At 37.5% G+C, this 24,795-nt stretch overlaps 1 protein-coding gene across 1 annotated transcript in view; it reads left to right on the plus strand.

Annotated features, from left to right (window-relative positions):
* ADK (adenosine kinase) overlaps nt 1–23,246 on the plus strand; it is a 479,816-nt gene extending 456,570 nt beyond the window's left edge. Inside the window, 1 exon segment of the mRNA XM_047760818.1 lies at nt 22,868–23,246. Within this exon segment, the coding sequence (XP_047616774.1) occupies nt 22,868–22,992 (125 nt within the window). The 3' untranslated portion in view covers nt 22,993–23,246.
* Nucleotides 23,247–24,795: the final 1,549 nt, after the last annotated feature.

Raw genomic sequence — 24,795 nt, forward strand, 5'->3', positions numbered from 1 at the left:
TGAATAAAACAAACAAAAATCATCAATGTGATTACTAAATTCCCAGCTATCTTCACGTCAGGTATGAGTTCTCAAACCTAGGGTATGAACTCAAGGATCATAATTTATTTTTCTTTTTTTTTTGGCTTTTTTTTAGGGCCACACCTGTGGCATATGGAAGTTCCCAGGCTAGTGGTTGAATCATAGCTACAGCTGCTGGCCTACGCCACAGCCAGGCCCCATTAGAGCCATGCCTGCAACCTGCACCACAGCTCCGCTGCAATGCTGGATCCCTGACCCTCTAGGCAAGGCCAGGGATCGAACCTGCATCCTCATGGATACTAGTTAGACTTGTTTACAATGCACCACAACGGGAACTCCTATCTTTCATTTAATTGTCCAGTTTACATTGACATTTTAGATAATTAAAATGTGTGTTTTATTTCTAGCCCATGAAATAAATGACAAATTAAAACCAGTTTCTGTCAGCAAGTGCACTTAGAATTTTAGAACCACCCTGCTGTGAGGAATTGTCAGTTGATCAAATACAGGTTTTTGAACTGAGTTAAATAATAACAAAATTAGTTATCTTGCTTATGAATTAGGGCATAAATAAGCTTACTTTCAGCTCCTTATTCCCCAGCTATGACTGTCCTGGTGAGTCTTTTTGTTTTTAATTATATTGCTTAAAATGTTAAGTGCTGAAAGGGAGTATTTTTAAAAATCATGTTTTCTCATTTTCAGGTTTTCAAATTGTTTTCAACAGTGAAACTGTGCTTAAATGAGATTTTATCTGCATCAGAATGAAATGAGATTAAACAAATCCCCATTTGACCCTATCCACATTTTATTTGGTGGCTTATAAAGCAACTCCCTTGAATGAGTTGCCATTAGGTATGAAAACCTAACATGGTCTATTAAAAAGCCTGCACTTGATGGATGAGGAAAATGAGGCCCAAAGAAAGAGAGTTGATTGCAAATATTCAGTACTAGAAGCCAGATCTCCTGACTCATTAATTTGTGATCAAGTAGTTATATATGTTCATAACTCAAATGAATGTTGTTAGTTAAGTAGTCTGTCATATAGGCCTCTTGGAAATATATAGGTCAAGAGTCAATACCCTAAATGAGTAGAAGCCTTTGATGTAGGTTTTTGGCACGTGAATATCCAAGATGTTTAACAATAAACAGAAGCATATGCTAAATTTTATTTTGGGAACCACATCAAGAGATCACACATTACATTTAAAATTCAAATTCTAACCTCATCTTTTACATTTTTATTCCAAAGAATGATCTTCAAAACAGTATTTTAAAAGGGGTTGAGGCCGCAAGACCTTATCCATACAAGTAAAACACACTGCTTACTGGTACTCTTCAGGAGCTTCTTTCCTGAATTAGAGGCTTGTTTTTTTGTTTGTTTTAATTCAAATGCAATATCCCATGCCATGTTAATAGAATTGGACAAGTTTCCATTCTCAGAGACCAGGAAAAGGAAATAAGTTGTCTTCATTGTTACAGCACTGACCACTGCCTGTATGTTATACCATACTGCTCCCTCACTCACTTTGTGTGGGAGGGTGTGTTGTGCTGAACTCTCATAAAGGAACCTTTGCACTGAATTGACTTCCTGTCCATGTCAGTCACTACACCATCTGACACCACTTAGGCTTTGGTTTTCATTATGCAAATACCTGCTAGGTCAGATCTTACCCTGACAGGCACAGCAGCTTTTTAAGTTATTTGAAAATGTAATGTTTGTTGATTTCTTTTTTTTCCAGAAAAAAAAAAATCCATGTTTTCTAACATATGAGTCACAAGTTATTATTTAAGTTCATGACTAGTTAGTAGTCAAGATAAAGTCAAAACAAAACAAAAATTTACTAACTAGACTACATAGAAAATAAACGAAAAAAAAAAGTTTACATCTGAGCCTTTTTCAGCAGGGGGAAACCATTACTTTGTCACATCTGGGTAGTCTAAGCCAGCCAAATTGAAGTGGGAATTTCCTGCCATATGTTAGTTCTTTGAGCAACCTGTGAACATCTAAAAGAGGGTATATGAGTTCTTGTTTGGTAGAGCTGCAGCCACTGTTGGAGGCTTGCTCCTAATAGGTAGCAGGCATTCTTATGTACTGCCAGTAGTCAGGAGGTTGTGTAGCCTGTCTGTTGCTCACACTCTTTGCTCTTGTTAAATGCATTAATTGGGAGGGCACAATATCAGATCTCCCGGATATTATAGCAAGAGTGAACACTATGTTGAAATGACTTCCCAAATGGAGATGACAGAAGTTTTGTTTCATTAATAAAAAGAAGGTAAGACGAAGCCACCACAGGTATTCCAGATAACTTGTATAGGATCATTTTATAAAGTCAATGAAGACCAAAATAAGCCTCTTTAATATAAAGGAAAATAGAGAATCTGAAATGGCAGGGAAAATACCAACTGTTTACATCAGCCAGGTGCACATGGGAATTAGGAAGCAAAAATTTCATGCGGCAGAGTTGTGTGCAAAAAGTAGAAATGCTTTATCCAGTTGAAACAGGAGACATTTTTCAGGGAGGAAAGAAGACTTTCCACATGATCTCACTGTTTTTGTCATCCTCTGTAAGGGAAAATATTGACATTTACCAGACTGTTTGCTCCAGCTTTCTGATCTCCTGCAGTTTATTTTTATAACAACCTTATCGATGGGCCTCTTACCCAGCTCTCTAGGTTTAACTGAGTTGAGTCGATTTGTTACCACAGCTTCAAGTAGCTGTTACAGAACAAGCAAGACATCCTAATAAAGCTGTAAACGTGTTTACTCAAACAGAGTATTGATTTTACTTGGAGAGGGAGAAGCCGGTGCTTAGCACAATGTCAGGGTGGATGAATTTCACTGCAGTTTTTCATTGTCATCTGTCATGGTTGTGAAACACTAAGTAAAGCCATCAGAGGATAATTACGAGTACCAGAAATGTAGCCCCTAAAATCAGTTAACCGCTTGGGAGTTTCATAGCTTAATTAGCCTTTATTAAAAATTTCCTCTAGTAATAGTAGTCAAGCACTTTTAATGGTGCTTTCAGGTAGCGCAAGATTTCATTTTTGTGACTTGTTAAATATATGAATTTAATGACTAAGGGTTTTTCAGACTTTTTCTCATTCTAGTAATTAGGCTGACACTAGAACACATTATAAAGAGATAGTGATCTGTTCTCATATCAACAGAAGTACATGATTTTTCTGCAAAATCAATTTTAAGGAAGAGGTAAAGCAATTATAGAATATTTAGAACACATCTTTATAGGAAAAAAAAAAACAACACCCAGTTAGCAACCTTATTAAATCTAAATGTTTTTGTAGCACATGACCTAGACACAAAAAACTGTCAATGCCATCCTCGTTTCTTAATACCTTCCTTCATTAATGACATATCTTTTTAAAATATTCTAGCCTGCTGTAAGTTATTCATTATCTTAAAGATGAAAGTTGATGCACAACTGTAGAAAAGACAAGGGTCAGATTGAGGAGTTGCTTACCTTCTACAGAAATTGTGTTAGCTTTTGAATTTGATGCAAGTTATTCCTGTAATCACTCTACCTGCCCTCTTCCAAATGACTTGAAAAACATCACAGTTGAAACAGATCACCTAGGATGATGAACACAAAACTGAAAATATTAAAAATGTTTTATCATTATATTTAAAATGTGTTCCCATATGTATTCAGTGCCTTATAGTAAACTTCTCATCTTCTTGCACTACTTGTCCCAGGCTGCCTAAATAGCTCATTAAAATGGTAATATCTGAGGGACGACTGGTTCTAAAGCCTAGGAGTAACAGACTCTGTCAAAAAGAACATTGAAAGATGTTGCGGGAGGGTCCTTTGCCTAAGTTATAAGCCAAATTCTACCCCGAGTTAAATCTTTAAGCCCTGAAGCAGCAGGTTGTAAAATTTTGTTACATAAGAAGGCACCACCAAAATTCTTTCTTTTAATTTTTCAGAGGGTAGAGGAAGAAATTGGTTTTTCACAGCTGTATTTAGATTCTATATTAAAGTATCCAAAGACAGGCAAAATAAAGGATATAGATTTATGATTAAAATGTATCATTCTGTTTTTTCTATGTGCATTTCAAAACCCCCACAATACAGTAATTTATTTTTGTTCTGTTCAATTTTCTTAAGAATGACAACTATGTGAGGGAGCTTGTTGTCAAGGAAGTGTGGGGAGGGATAGGAATAGGATAGAGTAGGGCAGCCATACTTTGGCTTTAAGGTACTATTTCATCCGACTCCTTTGGTCAAAGGCACAGAAACCCATTTCTAGCTCAGGATAAAGATTTTTTTTTTTTTTTTTTAAAGGAAGCACACAAGCATTGAAGGAGCCGTTATAACAGAGTGGTTAAGACAGTGGGTCAAAAGACATGGATTTGAGTTCTCATAAGCCATTAACTATTTGTGGAACTGTGGACAAGTTATTTAATGTCTCTGGGCCTCAGTTTTCTCATTGATGACAATGAGTATAATGAGTACTTGTCTCATTTGGGTAATTACAAACGTTGAATGAAATAATGTTTATGAGCACGGTGCCTAACACATAGTAAGGATTCACTAAGTGTTAGCCAGTCATAAAAGGAATCTTAGATAAGTTTTCACTAAGAGTGGAGCCAGGTGATGATTCTAGATACCAGTCAGTTCTAGGGACCTCAAGAGCAGATACTCCTGGATCTTCACTCCAGTACTCACCCATTAATGTTATGCAGCTACATTGCATGTCTGCTTTTTCCTACCTCAAAGTCAGCTGCCAGGTCTTTCTTTGCTTTCCATTCTGGCTTCTGAAAGAGAATACTAGGTCAGCTCAATTCACTTTTTGTGCCATTCATAAGTAAGACACTGGAAGAACATTTGGGGTCAGATGTCCTCCTCTTGGTCCAGTTAGTAGTAAGCGTTGACTTACTTGCTGAAAACACATCAACTGACCCCCTCAGTGGTGCTAGAGGTGAGGTAGTTTTTCTCAAAAGAGCAATGGATGGGTGGGCTCTGTATACTTGCATGTTTGCATGCCTCATCTATACCCTTTTTCTCATACTTGAGAGCTCTGAAAGTGTTCCCTACAATATGATCCATCTTGACACCATACATAGAACATCAGACACCTTATGTCTTAAGCTGGAAACCTAGGAGCCATTCTTAATGCATTTCCTTTCCCTCTAACCAAACCTTTAGTGAATTCTTTTCGGCCCAATTTTAAGAATATATCCCACGTCACCTTATCTCAAATCCATTCACTTTTCTGCCATGTCTTTAACTCAGGCCTATTTTCTGCTTACTGCAGTAGCTTCTTCACTGATCTCCCTACTTTTACTCTTTTTGGAACTCTATTCCATTTTTCTACACAGTGGCCCAAATATTTATTTTAAGAAGAAATCAAATTATTTCACTCCCCTGCTTACAACCTTCCAGTGGCTTCTATTTGGATTTAGACTAAAAGTCTAAATTTCTATAGTGGACTAAAAGGATCTATATGATCTGCAGTCTCTGCATCTGTGTTTCCTGTCCCTTTCACCTTTGTTCGCATGCTCTGGCTATGCTGTTCTTCTTTCAGGCCTTAGACACTTCACACATGGAATTCCCTTTGCTCTTCCGGAGTTCCTTTTGTGGCTCAGTGGTTACAAATCATATTAGTATCCATGAGAATGCAGGTTCGATCCCTGGCCTCGCTCAGTGGGTTAAGGATCCAGCATTGCCATGAGCTGTGGTGTAGGTCACAGATGCAGCTCGGATCCTGCGTTGCTGTGGCTGTGGTGTAGGCCAATATCTGCAGCTGCATTTCAGCCCCTACCCTGGAACTTCCACATGCCACAAGTTAGGCCCTAAAAAGCAAAAAAAAAAAAAAAAAAATCACTCTTCCTCACTCTACATGGTTGTCTTTTCCATCCTCAATCTCAAAAAGTATTCTCTAATCATTATGTGCAACCTGGGTCCCTTCATTATCCTGTACTGCTTTACACAGTCCTTTTCCTTAGTAGCACTTAACATTTTCTGAAATTATCATATTTACTTATTATCTTAATTACTAACATTACTTTTTTTAAAAAATCTCTTCCATTAATATATGAGCTTAAAGAGAGCAAGGACTGAATGTGTCTTATTCACCAATGTATCCCCAGGATCCACCACAGTGCCTGGCATAGAGTAGATACTCAGCATTAGTTGTAAAAATGAGTAAGTCAGTTAATCACCTGCATAGCTACAGACTTGCCCCCTACCATCAAATAAAAACCATTCTGTTCAGGAAGCAGCATTTAGTATCAGTTGTCCTTATTAGCCATAGTCTGCATAAGAAAACTAATTTTCACAATTATAATCCTGAACATCAGCTCCTGATATAATAGACCATAGCAGACAGGCTAGAGGCTCTAGTTGAGATTTTGCAGAATGTATTGAAGTTATCCAGTAGATCTCTCAATATGGTTTGCTAAAATGCCCAGTAGAATGTCTAGTGCATCAAATAACAGCACACTTGTCTTGACCTATCTAGGATCTTAATTGCAAGTTCCTTACTGGGAGTGGGATAAAATGTTGTTCCTCCACAGGAAAGGCTATGACACTGTTTAGTGAAGAATACTTGACACGAATTCATACTGGGACATACCCCCGATGTTTCATTTTCCACATAGTTTCCTAAGTTTTGAGCCACAGAATTGTTCATTTTTTTTAAATAATGATTTTTATTTTTTCCATTATAGCTGGTTTACAGTGTTCTGTCAGTTTTCTACTATACAGCAGGGTGACCCAGTTACACATACATGTATGCATTCTTTTTTCTCACATTATCATGCTCCATCATAAGTGACTAGACATAGTTCCCAGTGCTATACAGCAGGATCTCATTGCTTATCCATTCCAAAGGCAATAGTTTGCATCTATTAACCCACGAAGATGTGGTGTATATACACAATAGAATACTACTCAGCCATAAAAAAGAACAAAATAATACCATTTGCAGCAACATGGATGGAACCAGAATTGTTCTTTTTAACTTGTGTCAGCACCCACATCAAATCACTTGTTTATCCTCCTTCTTATCCTTATTATCTATCACCTAGGACAGTGGTTCTCAAGCTTGAGCTTGCATCAGAATCACCTGAAGGACTTATTAAAAGACAAATTGCTGGGTCCCATCCTCAAGTTTCTTGTTCAGTAGGTCTGGAATAGGGCTTAGGTCATATTGAAGCTCCTGGTCCAGGGACCACACTTAGGGAGAAACTCCTAGAATATTGCAGTAGACTCATATGATCTCTGCCAACAGTCTCTTTCATAGTAAGTTCTCACTCTGTACTTCTGCCAGGATTATTTTTAAAGCATTTATGTGGCTTTCTCTCCTAAAATTCTAAAATCCTCATGGATTAACATTATGTTTTAACCATCCTTGGGTCCTTTGATGTCTAGCACAGTACCTAGTGATAATAGGCATGAGTAACTGTTGGTTGATTGAATAAATTAAAGTATTTTTAATAGCCTTCTAGGTTTTTATTTTTCATTTGCTTCTTATGATAAAAATCAAGTGTTGGAGTGGTAGTGGCATGAGTCTAGTGAATTAAGGAGTCACATTTGTCAGTGTTTTAATTTATATCTTATTCTCTCCCCTCTTCTGTGATAAAAATACAGTCTTAAAAAAAAATACAGCCTTGGAGTTCCCATTGTGGCTCACTGGGTTAAGAGCACAACATAGTGTCTATGAAGATGCAGTTTCGATTCCTGGCCTCGTTCAGTGGGTTAAGAGGATCCGACATTTCCATGAGCTGTGATGTAGGTCACAGACGCAGCTCAGACCCAGCATTGCTGTGGCTGTGGTGTAGGCCAGCAGCTCCAATTCAACTCCTGTCCTGGGAACTTCCATATGCCCAAGATGCAGCCTTAAAAAAAGGAATACATATATATAGACTTTAAATTGACTGTCTTATGTGCCGTGTGGCAGCATGTATCTGGTAACCATTGGTCTAGATGATATAGCAGGCCAGTCTAAGAGAACACATAAATCATCACTTAGGTAGAGATATCTAACAAGGATGAAAAGTAAATAATTGGAAAGTGAAATAGACCCAGAAATGAACTAAGAGCAAATTTTTTTACGGGAATGAAAACAAGGAGAATATAGATAGAATTTAGCACTGTTGGTTGCTATAAAATATTATATCAGGTTTGCTTTAATTACACGGTAATGCCTCTGAGAACAAAGGTAATTACATGATAACTTATGTTAGTACTCCCACATTATCTCTTAATAACTATGTAATTAACTTGTCACTACTACACAGTGTGTAGTTCGATATTACTCATGTATAAAGAACATGGATAACTTAAATGAATGAGATGGGGTGGGGTTAGAAATGGAGACAGTCGGAGAAGCATAGTATTATAGCAGTCAGGAATGCAAATGATATTAGATCACTGACCCAGTTCTCAAGTATGTGATTCAAAGCCATGGAGACTACCAGCAGAATCTAAAGTGAATCATGTAGCTTTCCGAAGACAACAAATATACCATAAAGTAAGTTTACCAAGCAGGGAGGGAGTTCCTTGGTGGACTAGCAGTTAAGGATTCAGTGTTGTCACTGATGTGGCTCAGGTTTGATCCCTGCCCAGGAACTTCTGCATGCCATGGGTGCAGCCAAAAGAAAAAAAAAAGATGAGCAGTTGTTTACCAAGCAGTGAAATAGGTAACTGAAATATAATGGGATATAATGCATGTATTTATGTTTTAGGAGGGTTTTATTTTTATTTTTAAGTAAGTATTAAGATTTTTTTTTTAATGGAAAAAAACTTTTCACTCATCATTTTACTAACATCCTGAGTTTGTATGTGTGGTCTGTGTGGTGAGGAGGTACAGAACCAGCAGCTCTCATTCATTGCTGATAGGAGTTCAGATTAGTATAGCCGCTTTGCAAAACACTTTGACAGTTTCTTAGAAAATACACTCTTACTGTATGATCCAGCAGTTGTGCTCTTTGGTTGCCTAAGTGATCTGACAACTTTGGGTGCATGTGAAAACCTGCACACAGATGTGTACAGCAACTTTATGCATAATTGACAAAACAGAAGCAACCAAGATGTCCTTCAATAGGGGACTGGTAAACAAACGGTGATATATCCATTCAATGTTCAGTTATAAAAAGAAACAAGCTATTGGAGTTTCCATCGTGGCTCAGTGGCTAACGAACCCAACTAGTAACCATGAGGTTGCGGGTTCGATCCCTGGCCTTGCTCAGTGGGTTAAGGATCCGGTGTTGCTGTGAGCTGTGGTTTTAGGTAGCAGATGTGGCTCAGATCCCACGTTGTTGTGGCTGTGGCGTAGGTCAGCAGCTACAGCTCTGATTCAACCCCTAGCCTGGGAACCTCCATATGCTATACATGTGGCCCTAAAAAAAAGAAACAAGCTATTAGGCCATGAAATGACAGGGAGAAATTCAAACACATCATGCTAAAAGAAAGAAGCTAGTTTGAAAAGACTACAAACAGTATGAATCCAACTATATAACATCTGAAAAAGACAAAACTATGGAGACAGTAAAGAGATCAGTGGCTGTCAGGGCCTCCGTTTAGTGGGTGGTAGGGATGAGCAGGTAGAGTACAGGGGTTTTTTAGGGCAGTGAAACTATTGTGTGATATTTTAATGGTGGATAACAAATCATTGTATATTTTTAAATCCTGTAGAATGAACAACACAGAATGAACCCTAATGTTGTAAACCATGAATGCTAGTGAATCATCATTGGCTCATTAATTGTAACAGTGTACCTACTACACTAATGCAAGATGTTAATGATAAGTGAGACTAAGGAATGGGGAGATGAGAAGGTATACAAGAATCCTATGCCTTCTGTTCAGTTTTTCTATAAATCTAAAGCTGCTCAAAAAATAGTCTTTTGGGAGTTCCCTTCATGGCTCAGTGATTAATGAATCTGAGTAGCATCCATGAGGACGCAGGTTTGATCCCTGGCCTTGCTCAGTGGGTTAAGGATCTCGCATTGCTGTGAGCTGTGATGTAGGTCGCAGATGCCGCTCAGATCCTGCGTGACTGTGGTGTAGGCCAGCAGCTACAGCTCTAATTTAACCCCTAGCCTGGGAACCTCCATATGCTGGGGATGCAGCCCTTAAAAAAAAAAAAAAAGGCTTCTAATTTGAAAAACAAAAAAAGGCCAAAATGGAGAAACCTTTCTCCCACCCATCTCATTTTACTAGTATCTTTGGTTTGTATGTGTGCCTTACATTTCCCAACTTCATCAATTACAGTGTCCTAACGTGTTAAGAAGGCTTGGACCCCTGCCCTGCGGTCAGTGACCTCACAGTTTTTACCAAAAAGCTTGTTGTATTGATATCATATAATAGCCACTCTATCCAAGAACTGTGATCCTTCCTGCTTAATTCTGCAGGAATTCTCCCAGCAATCCCTGCTAGGGAAGCATTGATCCCTTGAATTTCCATTTCAAACATGTAGACTGATTAACTTACATTTACCTTCTTTAGGAGATTTTATGTGGGGAAGAAAGACTGTCCTAATTTTACTTTTCCAAATTGAAAACTAGTTGCCTAAGTACTGCTGTCTAACAAACCATCTCCTCCTCATAGATCACAGTGCTAATTCTGATATAGCTCAAGTTTTCACATTCTGATATAGCTCAAGTTTTCACATTTGTGTAAATCTTCTTTTCCTTTGCACTGTTTATCTATATCAATGCCAATACAATACTGTATTTATTAATACAGTTTTATAATAACTGTTCAATCTGGTAAGGCAAGTCTTTCTTACCTTGTTTTTCTTCAGTAGGAGTGTTTGGATTTTCTTGATGCTTTGCTTTTTCATATAGATTTTAGGATCAACTTGTTTGGTTCTCCAAAATCTTGTTGAGACTACAGTTGAATTTACATTAATGAATTTTCTCATCCACGAATCCAGTGTCTCTCTATTTACCTTTTTTTAATAATGTTTTTCAATAAGGTTTTATGATTTTTTTGTTAGAGACACAATTTGTGCTACTTTTTTTTTTCTTTTTTCAAGTTCTTTATGTTTTAATGTTGCTAGGATATGTGATATAAATTGACTTTTGTATATTTCTCTTATATCTAGCAGTTGTTTCAACTCAAGTTTTTCAGTTCATAGATTCTTGGAGTTTTCCATAAACAGTTCTTTTAACAGAAAGTAATGACAAATTTATTTCTTCCTTCACACTTTTTAAACATTAAACAGGGTCTTAGTCAGGGCCTGAAGAGTCCTAATATGCATGACTATAAAAGTTGCTATTGCTTCACGTCTCATATGTGAGGTATTACTCTATTTCACAGTGTTGGTTTCTCTGACCTTTAAATTATATGGCTTCAGAATCCATTTTCAGCACATATACATTTGTATATATATATACTGTATTACATAAATGTATAATAATCTTAATTTAGCATATGATGAGACTTATAGCAAATTATATCATATAATATATAATAATATATTCAAAAAATGCTTTAAAATGTTTTAGTCTACATATACATATTGAGGTCTACTGTATATTAAAGACCTTTGGGGATTATATAAGAAATAAAGACATAGTCATTGTTACATATTTATGCAGTATTTGGGGGAAAACAATTTGAGAGTAATTCAAGACGCTAACACTTGTAAAAGTGGATTATTAAAATTTTATTCTTCCATTTTATAAAGTCATTGTGTTTCAACTTTCTTATTGGATGACAATCAGAAAAGCTAAGTCATCCTTTTTACTGTGAATGTTGAGTGAACAGTAATGGAATCTACTGGGTTTTTAGTTCCAGCCACCATGAAAAGTATTAGTGGACAAACAATATAGAAAAAAAATTGTAAACTTTGGTCATTTCCTTCTAAAATATCCCTCTCTCTTAAGTGTCTCCATTAAGGCTTCCATACCTACTGACAATATTTCTCAATTCTCTGTAAATGACACTAAGAAAATTTAGATATTATATCTCTTCTACAGTAACTACATAGAGTAGACATAAGTTAGGAAATCACATTACGTTTTGCTCACACCAGCCATCCCACCTCTCTGTGCTTGAGGGGAAAAACTAGCTTAGCATCTCCTCTCAGCAGTTTAACTACATGTCTCAGGTCTCATGTCACTGGTTCAGTTATGCTAAAATTGATCACTCTCTTTAACATCTAAAAGAAAAGTCCAGTGAAATTAACCATAAGCTGTTAAGCTGTACCAGTTGTTAATGCACAGAGATTTATTCTGAGAGCTCTGGATCTGTGATTGTTCCAAGATTCAGAGCCAGCCAGCACCACCCTGGGAACCAAATTCATTGTCAGTGATAAGCCTTCACCTACCCTATGCTTCTACAGTTAGACACCTAAGGTCCATGATATGGCCTAAAGTAGAGGAAAGTCTGAGAGCCCTGGAATAAGCCTATCTGTAAAATGACCCAACAGGACTTAGAGGTCACAGAGAGAAGGAACCAGAGTAAAAAGGTAATAGCAATTGCCTCAGCATATGAGTTCTTGATTTGGAAACCTGTATTGATGTTTCTTATTCTCCAGTGCTATGCCTCCTGTTCTGTTCTCATGGCTGTGTTGAAAGATATATGTACAGAGCCTTACCCTTCATTTTCAACATGATGTGCTTATAAGCCAATGGCACCACCAGAAAGGGCTTCTAAGGGACTTTTTCATATTGAACATACATGCCAAGTCAGTTATTTAAGATTAGTGTCTGCCAACCACATTCTTTATAGTCCATCACACTCAGTGAATGAAACATGAATAAGCACTTTGTTTACTTACTGACATGCTATTTGTTTGTATATTTTTTTTGCTGCAGCAGTGACAGTGCCAGATCCTTAGGCCGTGGCGCCACCAGGGAATACTCTGTATATGTTAATAGCATATTACTATTTGTTATTTTTTCCTACCTAAAAAGTACTTTATTGGAATAATATCCTAAAAATATAGTGAACAAAAATTCTCCTCCTGGAGTCCCCTGGTGGCCTAGCAGTTAAGGATTTGGTGTTGTCACTGCTGTGTCTCAGGTTCAGTCTCTAACCTAGGATCTTCCACATGCCACAGGCTTGGCAAAAAAACAACAAAAAAAAAAAGAAAAGAAAAGAAAGCTTCTCCCCAAAAACTGGGGGGAGGAAGGAACCCAAAAAATCCTGTAAAAAAATAAGCAAAAGATAAGAATAAACTCATAGAAAGAAATTTGTTAAACACATAAAAAGTTGTTCAACCTTACCCATAGTAAGAGAAATACAAATTAGGTTACATGGACATATTGTTTCTAACCCATCAGATTGTCAAAAGCTTGGCAGTATACTCTGTAGTTGAGGTCATGAGGAAAGCAGGCACCCTTAAGTATTACCAGTGGAAATACAAAATCGTTCAACTCCTAGGAAGGGGAATTTGGCAATATATAAATATATAAGCAATAATAAAGTTGCTTATATATTTACCCTTCAACCCAGAAATTCTTCTAGAAATGTATCCCAAATATACACACCCAACAACAAAAAAAATACATATGTAAAATGTTCATTACAAAATCATTTGTAATTTCAAAGCGTTAGAAACTGTATGAACATTCACGTATAGGAGATGAAGTGAATAAACTATGGTATATCCATACAGTAAGATGCTATGCCTCTGTTAAAAAAAAAAGGTGAGAAAAATCTCTATGTATTAATATACAGTGATTTCCAGGAGATATTTTTAAGTGAAAAAAGGCAAAATGCGAAAGAGCATATATTCTATGCTACTGCCTTTTGTGTAAAAAAAGAAAAGGAAAAAAGAAAATACACATATCTGTTTACCTTTACAAAAATAAACACAGGAAGACAAGCCAGAACACAGTGAATTTGGGTACCTCGAATGAAGAAGGGCATAGAGAAGCAAGGGTTGAAGGAAGTGACACTTCTGTGAGTATACCTGTTTCAGAGTTTTTACGTGGAAACATGTTAATTTTCTATGGATTTTTAAAAAAATTAAGAAGGATGGGAGTGTGGACCAAAACTGAAAGCAAACTGAAACACACAACCCTAACATTTTTTTCGATTTTAAGTAACATGAACCATCCTGAAGTGACGTGAAAAATAGAACCAGTCTAAATAACATACTGGAGTTCCCGTCGTGGCGCAGTGGTTAACAAATCCAACTAGGAACCATGAGGTTGCGGGTTCAGTCCTTGCCCTTGCTCAGTGGGTTAACGATCCGGCATTGCCGTGAGCTGTGGTGTAGGTTGCAGACGTGGCTCGGATCCTGCGTTGCTGTGGCTCTGGCGTAGGCTGGCAGCTACAGCTCCGATTGAACCCCTAGCCTGGGAACCTCCATATGCCACGGGAGTGGCCCAAAGAAATAGCAAAAAGACCAAATAAATAAATAAATAAATAACATACTGAACACAGTATTTTAGTAGCCAGGAGAACAGGAAATCAATTCTGAACTCTTTTTAGTAGATTTGAGTTTTTGTAGAATTAGGAGGGAAGCAATTTTTAAACCCTTTTTAGAAATATTACAAAACTAAGCAAATACATGTGTTGATATTGTTTGGAGCTAAGGTTTTCACTGCAGAAGAAAGAACAAATTCATAATAATGCAGTGGGGAAAGGTAAGAAAGAATCCTGTGAACTTGAATTGGAATTGAAAGTATCAGTGTAAGCTTAATTTCAAACATAGATCTTTGGGATTCCGTTGTGGCTCAGTAGTTAACAAACCCGACTAGTATGCATGAGGACGTGGATTCAATCCCTGGCCTTGTTCAGTGGGTTAAGGATCCGGCATTGCCCCGAGCTGTGGTGTAGGTTGCAGATGCAGCTTGGATCCGAGTTGCTGTAGCTGTGGTGTAGGCTGGCAGCTGTAGCTCCCATTCTACTGCTAACCTGGGAACATCCATAGGCTGCAGGTATAGCCCTAAAAGGAAAAAAAAAAAAAGATAGATCTTTGAGTACATATACATACATTTATACGTACACGTTTGTGTATACACACACACACATACATACACATTTATGTGTGTAAGTGTGTATCTGTGAGTGTGCATGCATGCATACTTCCTAGTTCTATTTATTAACAGGGTCCACAAGCAAAGAATGCACCAACCACACACAATTTGGTCTCTAATACCATTCCACCCTAATAGGAAACAGCTATCCTTAGAGAAATGGCTGATTCCAGGGCTGGGTTAGCATGGGTATAAGATGAGCCCAGAACATTATGCCAGAAAGGAAGGAAGCACTCAAAAATAGAGTGAGGAACGTCCAAGGACACCGAAGCCAGTCTGAAGGCGCTCCCACTCACAAATTGGGACATTTTGAGCACCAAGTAAAGGCTGTAATGAATTATAAACCATTGATATAAAAGAATCTGTACCTCCTTTCTGATAAATAAATGGAGTAAAAATAATAAGTGGAAGAAGGGGATAAGCTCTTGCATCTAGTAGAATGCCAGATGCTGACTGGTAAATGTGAAAGGAGTGCTGGAGTTGGAAAATCGTCACAGTTCATGTTGCTTCAGTTGAGAATCATGAGTAGATACTAAATCTGGGAGAAGGGATTAGGATTCTTGATGGGGAGAATATTTGCATGGTATTAAAGTGTCTATCAACAGACTGCTTGTTCGATGCAAGGGAAAATATAATAACTCTACATGGAGAAATAAGACAGCACCTTGTTCAGGTGATCAAATTATCACCAGTGGTGAATAGCAGCCAGATATAATATGCTTCTACTAAATGTGATGCCCTGAGAAGGACACGATATAATTTTTCTAGTGTTCTGGCCAGGAGTGCAAAATCTGAATTTAAGTATGAAGAAATATCAGACAAACCCAAAGTGAGAATCACTCTATTAAATAAAGTAGGGGAAAGCTGTATTCTTTTAAAATGTCCCTGTCACAAAAGTCAAAGAAACATTGAGGAAATGTTCAAGATAAAGGGAGACTGAAAAGATGACAAATCCTAGACTAAATTCTATCCTAAAAGGAAAAAAGTGCTATCAGGGACATTATAGTTTCATTAACAAAACTGGAATATGGACGGTCGATTAGATAACGCTATTCTAACAGTATTACTGAAGTCGATGACTGTGGTTATGTAAGGAATGGCCTTATTCTTAGGAAACACAGATATATTTAAAGGTAAAGGGATGTTGTAACTGCAGTTTCCTCTCAGACAGTTCAGGGGAAAATTGTATGATAAGAGACTATGTGCACGAAAGGCACAAAATGTTGACAAAAGTGCACCTAGCTAAAGTATATGGGTACTTTTTCTATTGTTTTTGTCGGTTTGTGTTTTTGTTTTTTGTTTGGCTGTGACACACATAGGCTTGATGTGGGATCTCCTTTCCCATAGCAGGGGTTGAACCTGGGCTATGGGAAATGAGCCAGCACCGCTTGGCAGCAGTGAAAGCACCAAGTCCTAACCACTAGACCACCAGGGAACTCGCTGATGTTTTTAATTCTTGCAGATTTTTCTCAGCATTTGAAACTATTTCCAATATAGTTTTTTTAAAACACATTTTAAGTAGTTCCTGTCGTGGCTGTGGTTAACGAATCCAACCAGGAACCATGAGGTTGCAAGTTTGATTCTTGGCCTCGCTCAGTGGGTTAAGGATCTGGTGTTGGTGTGAGCCGTGGTGTAGGTCGAAGACTCAGCTCGGATCCTGCATTGCTGTGGCTCTGGTGTAGGCCAGCGGCTACAGGTCTCATTAGACCCCTATCCTGGGAACCTCCATATGACTTGGGTGTGGCCCTAGAAAAAGACAATAAATAAATAAATAAATAAATAAATAAAATACATTTTAAGCCAGCTAATAATTAAAAATCTAAACTTAAAAAATTACATTGGGGGAGTTCCCGTTGTGGCGCAGTGGTTAACGAATCCGACTAGGAACCATGAGGTTGCGGGTTCAGTCCCTACCCTTGCTCAGTGGGTTAACGATCCGGCGTTGCCGTGAGCTGTGGTGTAGGTTGCAGACGCGGCTCAGATCCCGAGTTGCTGTGGCTCTGGCATAGCCCGTGGCTGCAGCTCCGATTGGACCCCTAGCCTGGGAACCTCCATATGCTGCGGGAGCGGCCCAAGAAATAGCAAAAAGACAAAAAAAAAATTATATTGGGAGACATTATGCTAAGTGAAATAAGCCAGACCACAAAAGACCAAATATTGTATGTTCTTACTCATGAGAAGTACCTAGAATAGGCAAATTCATAGAGACAGAAAATAGAATAGCAGTTACCAGAGGCCAAGGGGGGAAGGAATGGCGAGCTCAATGAATATAGTTTCTGATGAAAAAGTTCTGGAAACTGATAGTGATGGTTATACAACATTACAAAATGTACTTAGTTTCATGAATTATACACTGAAAAGTGTTAAAATGGTAAACTTTAGGTTATGTATATTTTATACACTGAAAAAATGTATCTTGGGGATGTTTAAATCATAGTATAAAAGGATTTTGTATGATTCTTTTAATAAAAGCTCCATTTGTTTATTTAAACCGTTTAATACAACATTTGAAGATCAGCTACTTTATGAAGGTTCCACTTATAAATGATTCTATAACATCTGTAGTTTGTCTCAGTTAATTTTTAAAAATAGATTATTAAAAAAACTGATATTCACCTGGGGCAAAGGTCTTAGCTTTTTTTCTGCATTTAGGTTTTTTACTTGTCAAAGCAAATGTCTCTCTAGCACTTCAGTCACCAGCTAGTTTGTCTTTTTAGAAAGAGGATGCTGGTAATTATGCTTCACAAAAAAAATTTCATAAACATAAGCTTTTCTTTTTCTCACAAAGAACATACCGGGAGGAATGAGGAAAACAGATGTTCCTTATAAGTCTTCTAATGGACTTGTTTCCATTGTAAGCTGATCTGACTCTGAATTTGGCATCTGCCCCATTCACTGTGTGGGCTGAGCAGTTTAGTCTCAAAGTTTGGCTGAAAGTTAGTATTGACCTTTGACTGTTACCTGAAAACTCAGTGATAAAATACGCTTACCAGAAACCTCTTGAGAGAGTGATTTCACATTCTAAGCAAACATCTTCAAAATACGTCACTCCATTAACCAAATTAATTATTCTTTGCCTGGGTGTACTTATTTACTTTGTTGGATGCAGAGTATTCCCCAAATCTGACAAGGAGAAGCCTGTGTGGTCAGAATGGCAGAAGAGAAAGAATATAAATCTCTTGTAACGCCCTGTACAGGTCACTATACCACAGCTTATCAATTAACCTTCACCCTCCAGCCTGCCCAGGGCCTACGGGAAGGCCCGAAAGTCTGGCTACAGAACAGTTTCTCATTTTCATCTGTTCCTCTGAATATTTGAGTACTGCGACAGAAGCTCAGGTTTTCCTTAGAGGGGAAGTAGCCCCAGATTCTTCTGTTCTTAACTGCCTTATTTGTAACTACAACAATTTTTATAGAGTTTTATTGCAGTATTATAATTGACATACAATAAAATGCACAAGTTTAAGTTGTACAATTTTACAAATGTTGACACAGGTATACACCCATGAAACCATCACTGTGGACATATCTACTCCCATGCTCTTTTGTAATCCTGCCTTCCTGCCCCTTCTCATCTCCACTGGGATTTTTTTTCCAGTTTCAAGCTATTACAATAAAGCTGGAGTGAACGTTCATTTACAAATCTTGGTGTGGAAAAATGCTTTTCTTTACCTTGGGTTAAATGCCTGGAAATAGAAAAACTGAGTCATATGGTAGGTGTGTGTTTAACTTTTTAAGACAGTGACAAGTGGTTTTCAAAAATGGTCTTAACATTTTATAGTCTCATAATCAGTATATGAGAGTTTCAGTTAATCTATACCCTTGTCAACACTTAGTTCATCAGTCTTTAATTTTAACCATTCTAGTGGGTGGACAGTGCTATCTAATGGTGGTTTTAATCTGCATTTGTCTAACAGATAATGATGTTGAACATCTTTTCATGTGCTCGTTTGACATCTCTTTATCTTCTTTGAAGTGTTCAGCATTTTTGTCTATTTTTAATTGGGTTGTTTCTTGATATTGATGTATAAAAGTTTTAATTTGGCAAGGTCACAGCTATTTTTTTCTGTCATAAAAGTTTACAGTTTTTTATAGTTTTAACACTTAACATTTAGGCCTATGATCCATTTCAAGTTAAATTTTTTTTTTGGTAATTGACATGAGAAAGAGTAGAAATGTTTTGTTTTGTTTTCACAGAAGGCCATCCAGCACTTCCCAGAACATTCACTTAAAGATTATTCTTTATCCATTGAATTGCTTTGATACATTTGTCAAAAACCAATTGACCATACAGAAGTAGGTTTATTTCTGGAGTCTCTATTCAGTTGCCTTGGTTTATTTGTCTGTCATTAAGCCAATACATGTCTTTTTAAATCAAGCAGTTTCTTTTTAAAGCGGTGTTTTGATCAGTCTTAGTTCTTTGCATTTTCCACGTAAGTTTTAGAATCAACTTGTCAGTTTTTGTTAGAAAAGTCTATTGGAATTTTGATTGATATTACATGGAATCAATAGAGCCAATAACAATCTTGAAACCTCTGATTTCTGAACACTTTATATCTCTTTGTGTACATAGGTTTCTTTTTATTTCTCAGCATTGTTTTGTCATTTTCAGTGTGCACATCTTACACAGCTTTTGTCAGGTTTATTCCTAAGTATTTCACATATTTGATGGTATGGTAAATATTCTTATTTTGTTTTTCTCTTCAGGGCCGCATCTGTGGCATATGGAGGTTCCCAGGTTAGGGGTCAAATCTGAGCTGCATCTTCGACCTACACCACAGTTCACGGCCAGATCCTTAACCCACTGAGTGAGGCTAGAGGTCAAACTCGCAACTTCATGGTTCCTAGTTGGATTCATTTCCTCTGTGCCACAACAGGAACTCCATAAATAATATTTTTATATCAGTTTCTAAATGCTGGTATAGACAATTGCTATATGTATATATATGCATTTCTAGTACAGAAATTCAAGTGATTTTTTTAAATTCGTTTTTGTATAGTGATCTTCTGTCCTGCAACTTTACTAAATAAACTCAGTAGTTTAGTAACTTTTTTCCCTAGGTTCCATAAGATTTTCTACATAGACCAGGATTTCTCAATCTCAGCATTATTGACATCATAGGATATTTAATAGCATCCTGGACTGTACCCACTAGTTGCCAGTAGCACCCTCTGCTGTAGATATGACAACCAAAAATATCTCCAGATGTTGCCAAATGTCCTCTGGGGGGCAAAATTGCAATTATTGAGAACCATAGACATAGGTAGTTATGCCATCTGCAAATACAGTTTTACTTCATTTTCAATCTTGATGCATTTTCTTTCTTTCCTTTGTTTGCCTTATTACACTGGCTAGAGCCTCCAGTCGTGATTAAGAACAAGCATTCTTTCTTCATTCCCCAATCTAAAGGAAAAACATTTCATTGTCCACCATTAAGAACCATTTTTGGGGGAGATGGGGAGGAAGTGGGATGGACAGGGAGTATGAGCTTGGTAGATGCAAACTATTACATTTAGAAGGGATAAGCAATGAGGTCCTACTGTACAGCACTATATGCTGCTGTATAGCACTGGAAACTATATCTAGTCTCTTGGAGTAGAAGAGATGGAAGGTAGTATGAGAAAAAGAAACTGACACAGCACTATAAATCAACTATACACTAATAAAAATTTCTCTTAAATTAAAAAAAAAATCTTTCTAGGGAGTTCCTGTTGTGGCTCAGCAGTAACTAACCCGTCTAGTTCCATGAGGATGCAGGTTTGATTCCTGCCCTCGATCAGTGGGTTAAGGACCCAGCATTGCTGTGAACCGTGCTGTAGATAAAAGACAGGGCTCAGATCTGATGTTGCTGTGGCTGTGGCATAGACTGGAGGCTGCGGCTCCAATACAACCCCTAGCCTGGGAACTTCCATATGCTGCAAGGGCAGCCCTAAAAAAACCAAGAAAAAAAAAAAAATCCTTTCTAAGGCTTTGAAAGAGGTTTTTTTTTAAAAAAAAAAAAAAAAAAAAAAGGAACCATTTTTGGAGTTCCTGTCATGGCTCAGTGGTTAACGAATCCGACTAGGAACCATGAGGTTTTGGGTTCAATCCCTGGCCTTGCTCAGTGGGTTAAGGATCCGGCACTGCTGTGAGCTGTGGTGTAGGTTGCAGACGTGGCTTGGATCCCACATTGCTGTGGCTCTGACGTAGGCCAACAGCTACAGCTCCGATTCGACCCCTAGCCTGGGAACCTCCATATGCTGCGGGAGCGGCCCCAGGGGGGGGAAAAAAACAAAACATTTTTCAGAGTTCCCACTGTGGCACAGTGGGTTAAGAATTCAACTGCAGCAGTTCAAGTCACTGTGGGTGCATGGGTTCAATCCCCAGCCCAGTGCAGTGGGTTAAAGGATCCTGCATTGCCTGTGGCATGGGTTGCAGCTGTATTTCAAATTTACTCCCTGGCCCAGGAACTTCATGTGCCATGGGTGTGGCCATTTAAAAGAAAGAACCATTTTTCATAAGTGCCCTTTATGAAGTCAAGAACATGTTTTGTTTGTTTGTTTGTTTGTTTGTTTGTTTGTTTGTTTGTTTTGAGCCACACTCGCAACCTGTGGAAGTTCCTGGGCCAGGGATCAAACCCACATCACAGCAGCACCACTGCAGTGACAATGCCAGGTCCTTAACTTGATGCACCAAAGGAGAACTACAGAAGAAATTCCCTTCTATTCCTAGTTTTCTGAAAGGTTTTTTAGAAATTAATTGTGGACTTTATCAAATACTTCCTCAGCATCTACGAAGATGATCTTATGTGTTTTTAGTTACTATGATAGATTACATTGATTGATTTTTTTTTAATGTTAAACCACGCTTGCATTTCGAGGATAAATGCTCCCTGATCATGATTTATTATCTTTTTAAATATGCTATTGGATTTGATTTGCTAAAATTTCCTTCAGAATATTTGCATATTTTTTGATTTTGGCATCAGAGTAATGCTGGCCTCAAGGAATGAGTTAGGAAGTATTCCCTCCTTTTCAGTTTTCTAAAGAGTTTGTATAGCATTGACATTGACATTATTTTTTTCCTTAAATGTTTGGTGGAATTCTCTTTATGGGACACTTTTTAATTATAAAATCAAATATTTGCAAGATACAAGGCTATTCAGGCTATTTCTTCCTAAGTGAGCTTTTATAGTTTGTGCCTCTCCAGAAATTTGTCCAATTTATCTAACTTATCAAATCTATTGGTATTAAGTTGTTAACAATGTTTTATTATCCATTTAGTATGTGTAGATGCTATAGTGATACCACGTCTCATTACCAATATTGGCAATTATGTCTTCCCTCTTTTTTTTTTTTTTCCTGATCAGTCTGCCTAGATGTTTAATTTTGTCCGACTTTGACTCCCAATTCCATCTGCTCAGCTCAATGAAACTGTCAGGCTCTGCTTAGCTTGTCCCTTCGTGTGTTTTCAACTCTCAAGTTTACTCTTAGAGAGACATCCAGATGATAGAATTTTTTCCAAATAGCAATTTTTATAGGAATAACAACAATACAGAAGGAATCCAGAGAGACATGCAGAAGCATAACTAATCATTTCTCAGCTGTAACGACGCAAGAGAATATAATCTGGCCGGTATTTCTTGCTTTTAATCTCAAAGTTGAAGGAAGTATGATAGTTTAAGCTTAGCAAGACTAGCTTTGACTTGATGGTGAATGATCACATCCCAACTTGAAGCTCTTTAAAAGAAATATTAGGGAAGAACTCTCTAACTCTTGAGGTTCAACACTTAACTGTCAAGACCAAAGAAAGGGATAGGTACGTAGATCATTTTTTGTTCTGACTCATATGACATTTCTAATGCTCTTACACAATACTCATGTTTTTCCCTTTTGTTTGTGTTCCAGGTTTTCTGTCTCAACTGGTCTTTGACAAACCCCTGACTGAATGCATCCGTGCTGGCCACTATGCAGCAAGTGTCATAATTAGGCGGACTGGCTGCACTTTTCCTGAGAAGCCAGACTTCCACTGATGGAAAAGCAGGACACCCCAGCCCAGGAGTACAGACGCGGCTCTGATTGCTTCCCGAGAACTCCCGTATTAATGAAGAAGAAAATTACCTGCCACCTTTCTTACTATAATAATGTTCATTCTTAATTTAGAGGGTACAGTAATGCACAGTAGAATCTCTATTCTCTCAAAAACCTAAAAAGTGAGGTTTATTTCCATAGTTTGGTAGTACCACTTAAATGTCAATTAAACAAGCATATAACATTTCAATAGAAATTTTTGTTTCATTTTCAATTACTTTGTAAATTCATGTGTATTTAGCAGTGATCAGTTTTTTTTACATTTCTGCTTTGAATGCAGATGCAATTTAATATAATAGATTTTTAAAAAGGAAATTAAAGATAATACATAAATCTTTAGCTTTTATACAAATATATTTAATTCAGGAGTGTGTGTGTACACATACATACACATACGTATGTTCATACATGTACCACACATATACATAATAAATGGTCAGATAAGGTACAGAAATATTTATCTTGCCAACTTATGCCAAATAATTTTTAGTATGTACTCAAAAATGTAATAAACTTTGGATAATTAAATAATTTGCCAAATTATGAGCTATGTTACAATATTCAAATCATAGTCTTATATTTACTTATGGTACTCTGTAATTTGATACAAATAAAAAGTTGTCACATAGGACTTTTTTCCTGTCTTTGCCCTGTGCTCAGCAAACTAAGGAATAAAGATCATTGTTTAATTCTGGGCCCTGAAATGATAACTAATTTGTTGATGGAAATAGAAGGAATAACATACCTATATTGAATAATAGCTTAGTATTAGAGACCAATAAGCCACTGTTTAAAGGAAGACAGAATGGTATAATAGAACCTCTGGAGGCAGATTAATTACCTTTATATGACCTTGGGTCAAATACTCAGCCCCTTTGAGCTTCAATCTCCTTTCTATAAAATGGGATCATAACCCCTGTGTACAAGGTCATTGAGATGATTTGAGAGAGAATGCTAAGTATAAAGTGCTTATCATTATTATTTTTGCTGAAGAAGAAAAAGATCGTAGTTGTAAAACTGAATTCAAACCATAGCAAAGAGTTCAGGTTGTTGGTTATTTTTTTTATATAAGTAACTTTTTAGGTCTCCTGTGCTTGTTTATCGTTTTATTATCATTGAGCTATAACTCATTATATATATGAGTTTTCCATTTTAAAGTGTACAATTAAAGTGTAAAGTGAAAGAAAGAAAGAGGAGTTCCTGTTGTAGCTTAATGGGTTATGAACCTGACTAGTATCCGTGAGGATGTGGGTTTGATCCCTGGCCTCGCTCAGGGGGTTACGGATCTGATGTTTCCATAAGCTGTGGTGTAGGTTGCAGAGGCAACCCAGATCCCCATATTGCCATGGCTGTGGTATAGGTGGCAGCTGCAACCCTGCTGCAACCCCTGGCCTGGAACTTCCATATGCCACAAATGCAGCTCTGAAAAGCTAAATAAATAAATAAAGTGTAAAGTGGGGTGTCACCATTATGACTCAGCAGGTTAAGAACGCAACATAGCATCCTTGAGGATACCAGTTCAATCCCTGGCTGCACTCAGTGGGTTAAGGATCCAGTGATGCTGTAAGCTCCGGCATAGGTCGCAGATGCAGCTCGGCTCTGGCATTGCTGTGGCTGTGGCATAGGCCAGCTGCTGCAGCTCCAATTCAACCCTTAGCCTGGGAACTTACATATGCTGTAGGTGCGACTGTAAACAGGAAAAAAAAGTGTAAAGTGGGCTTTAGTATATTCACAAAACTGCAGCT

The sequence above is a fragment of the Phacochoerus africanus genome, chromosome 15 (assembly GCF_016906955.1).
Source record: "Phacochoerus africanus isolate WHEZ1 chromosome 15, ROS_Pafr_v1, whole genome shotgun sequence".
NCBI classification, from domain to species: Eukaryota; Metazoa; Chordata; class Mammalia; order Artiodactyla; family Suidae; genus Phacochoerus; species Phacochoerus africanus.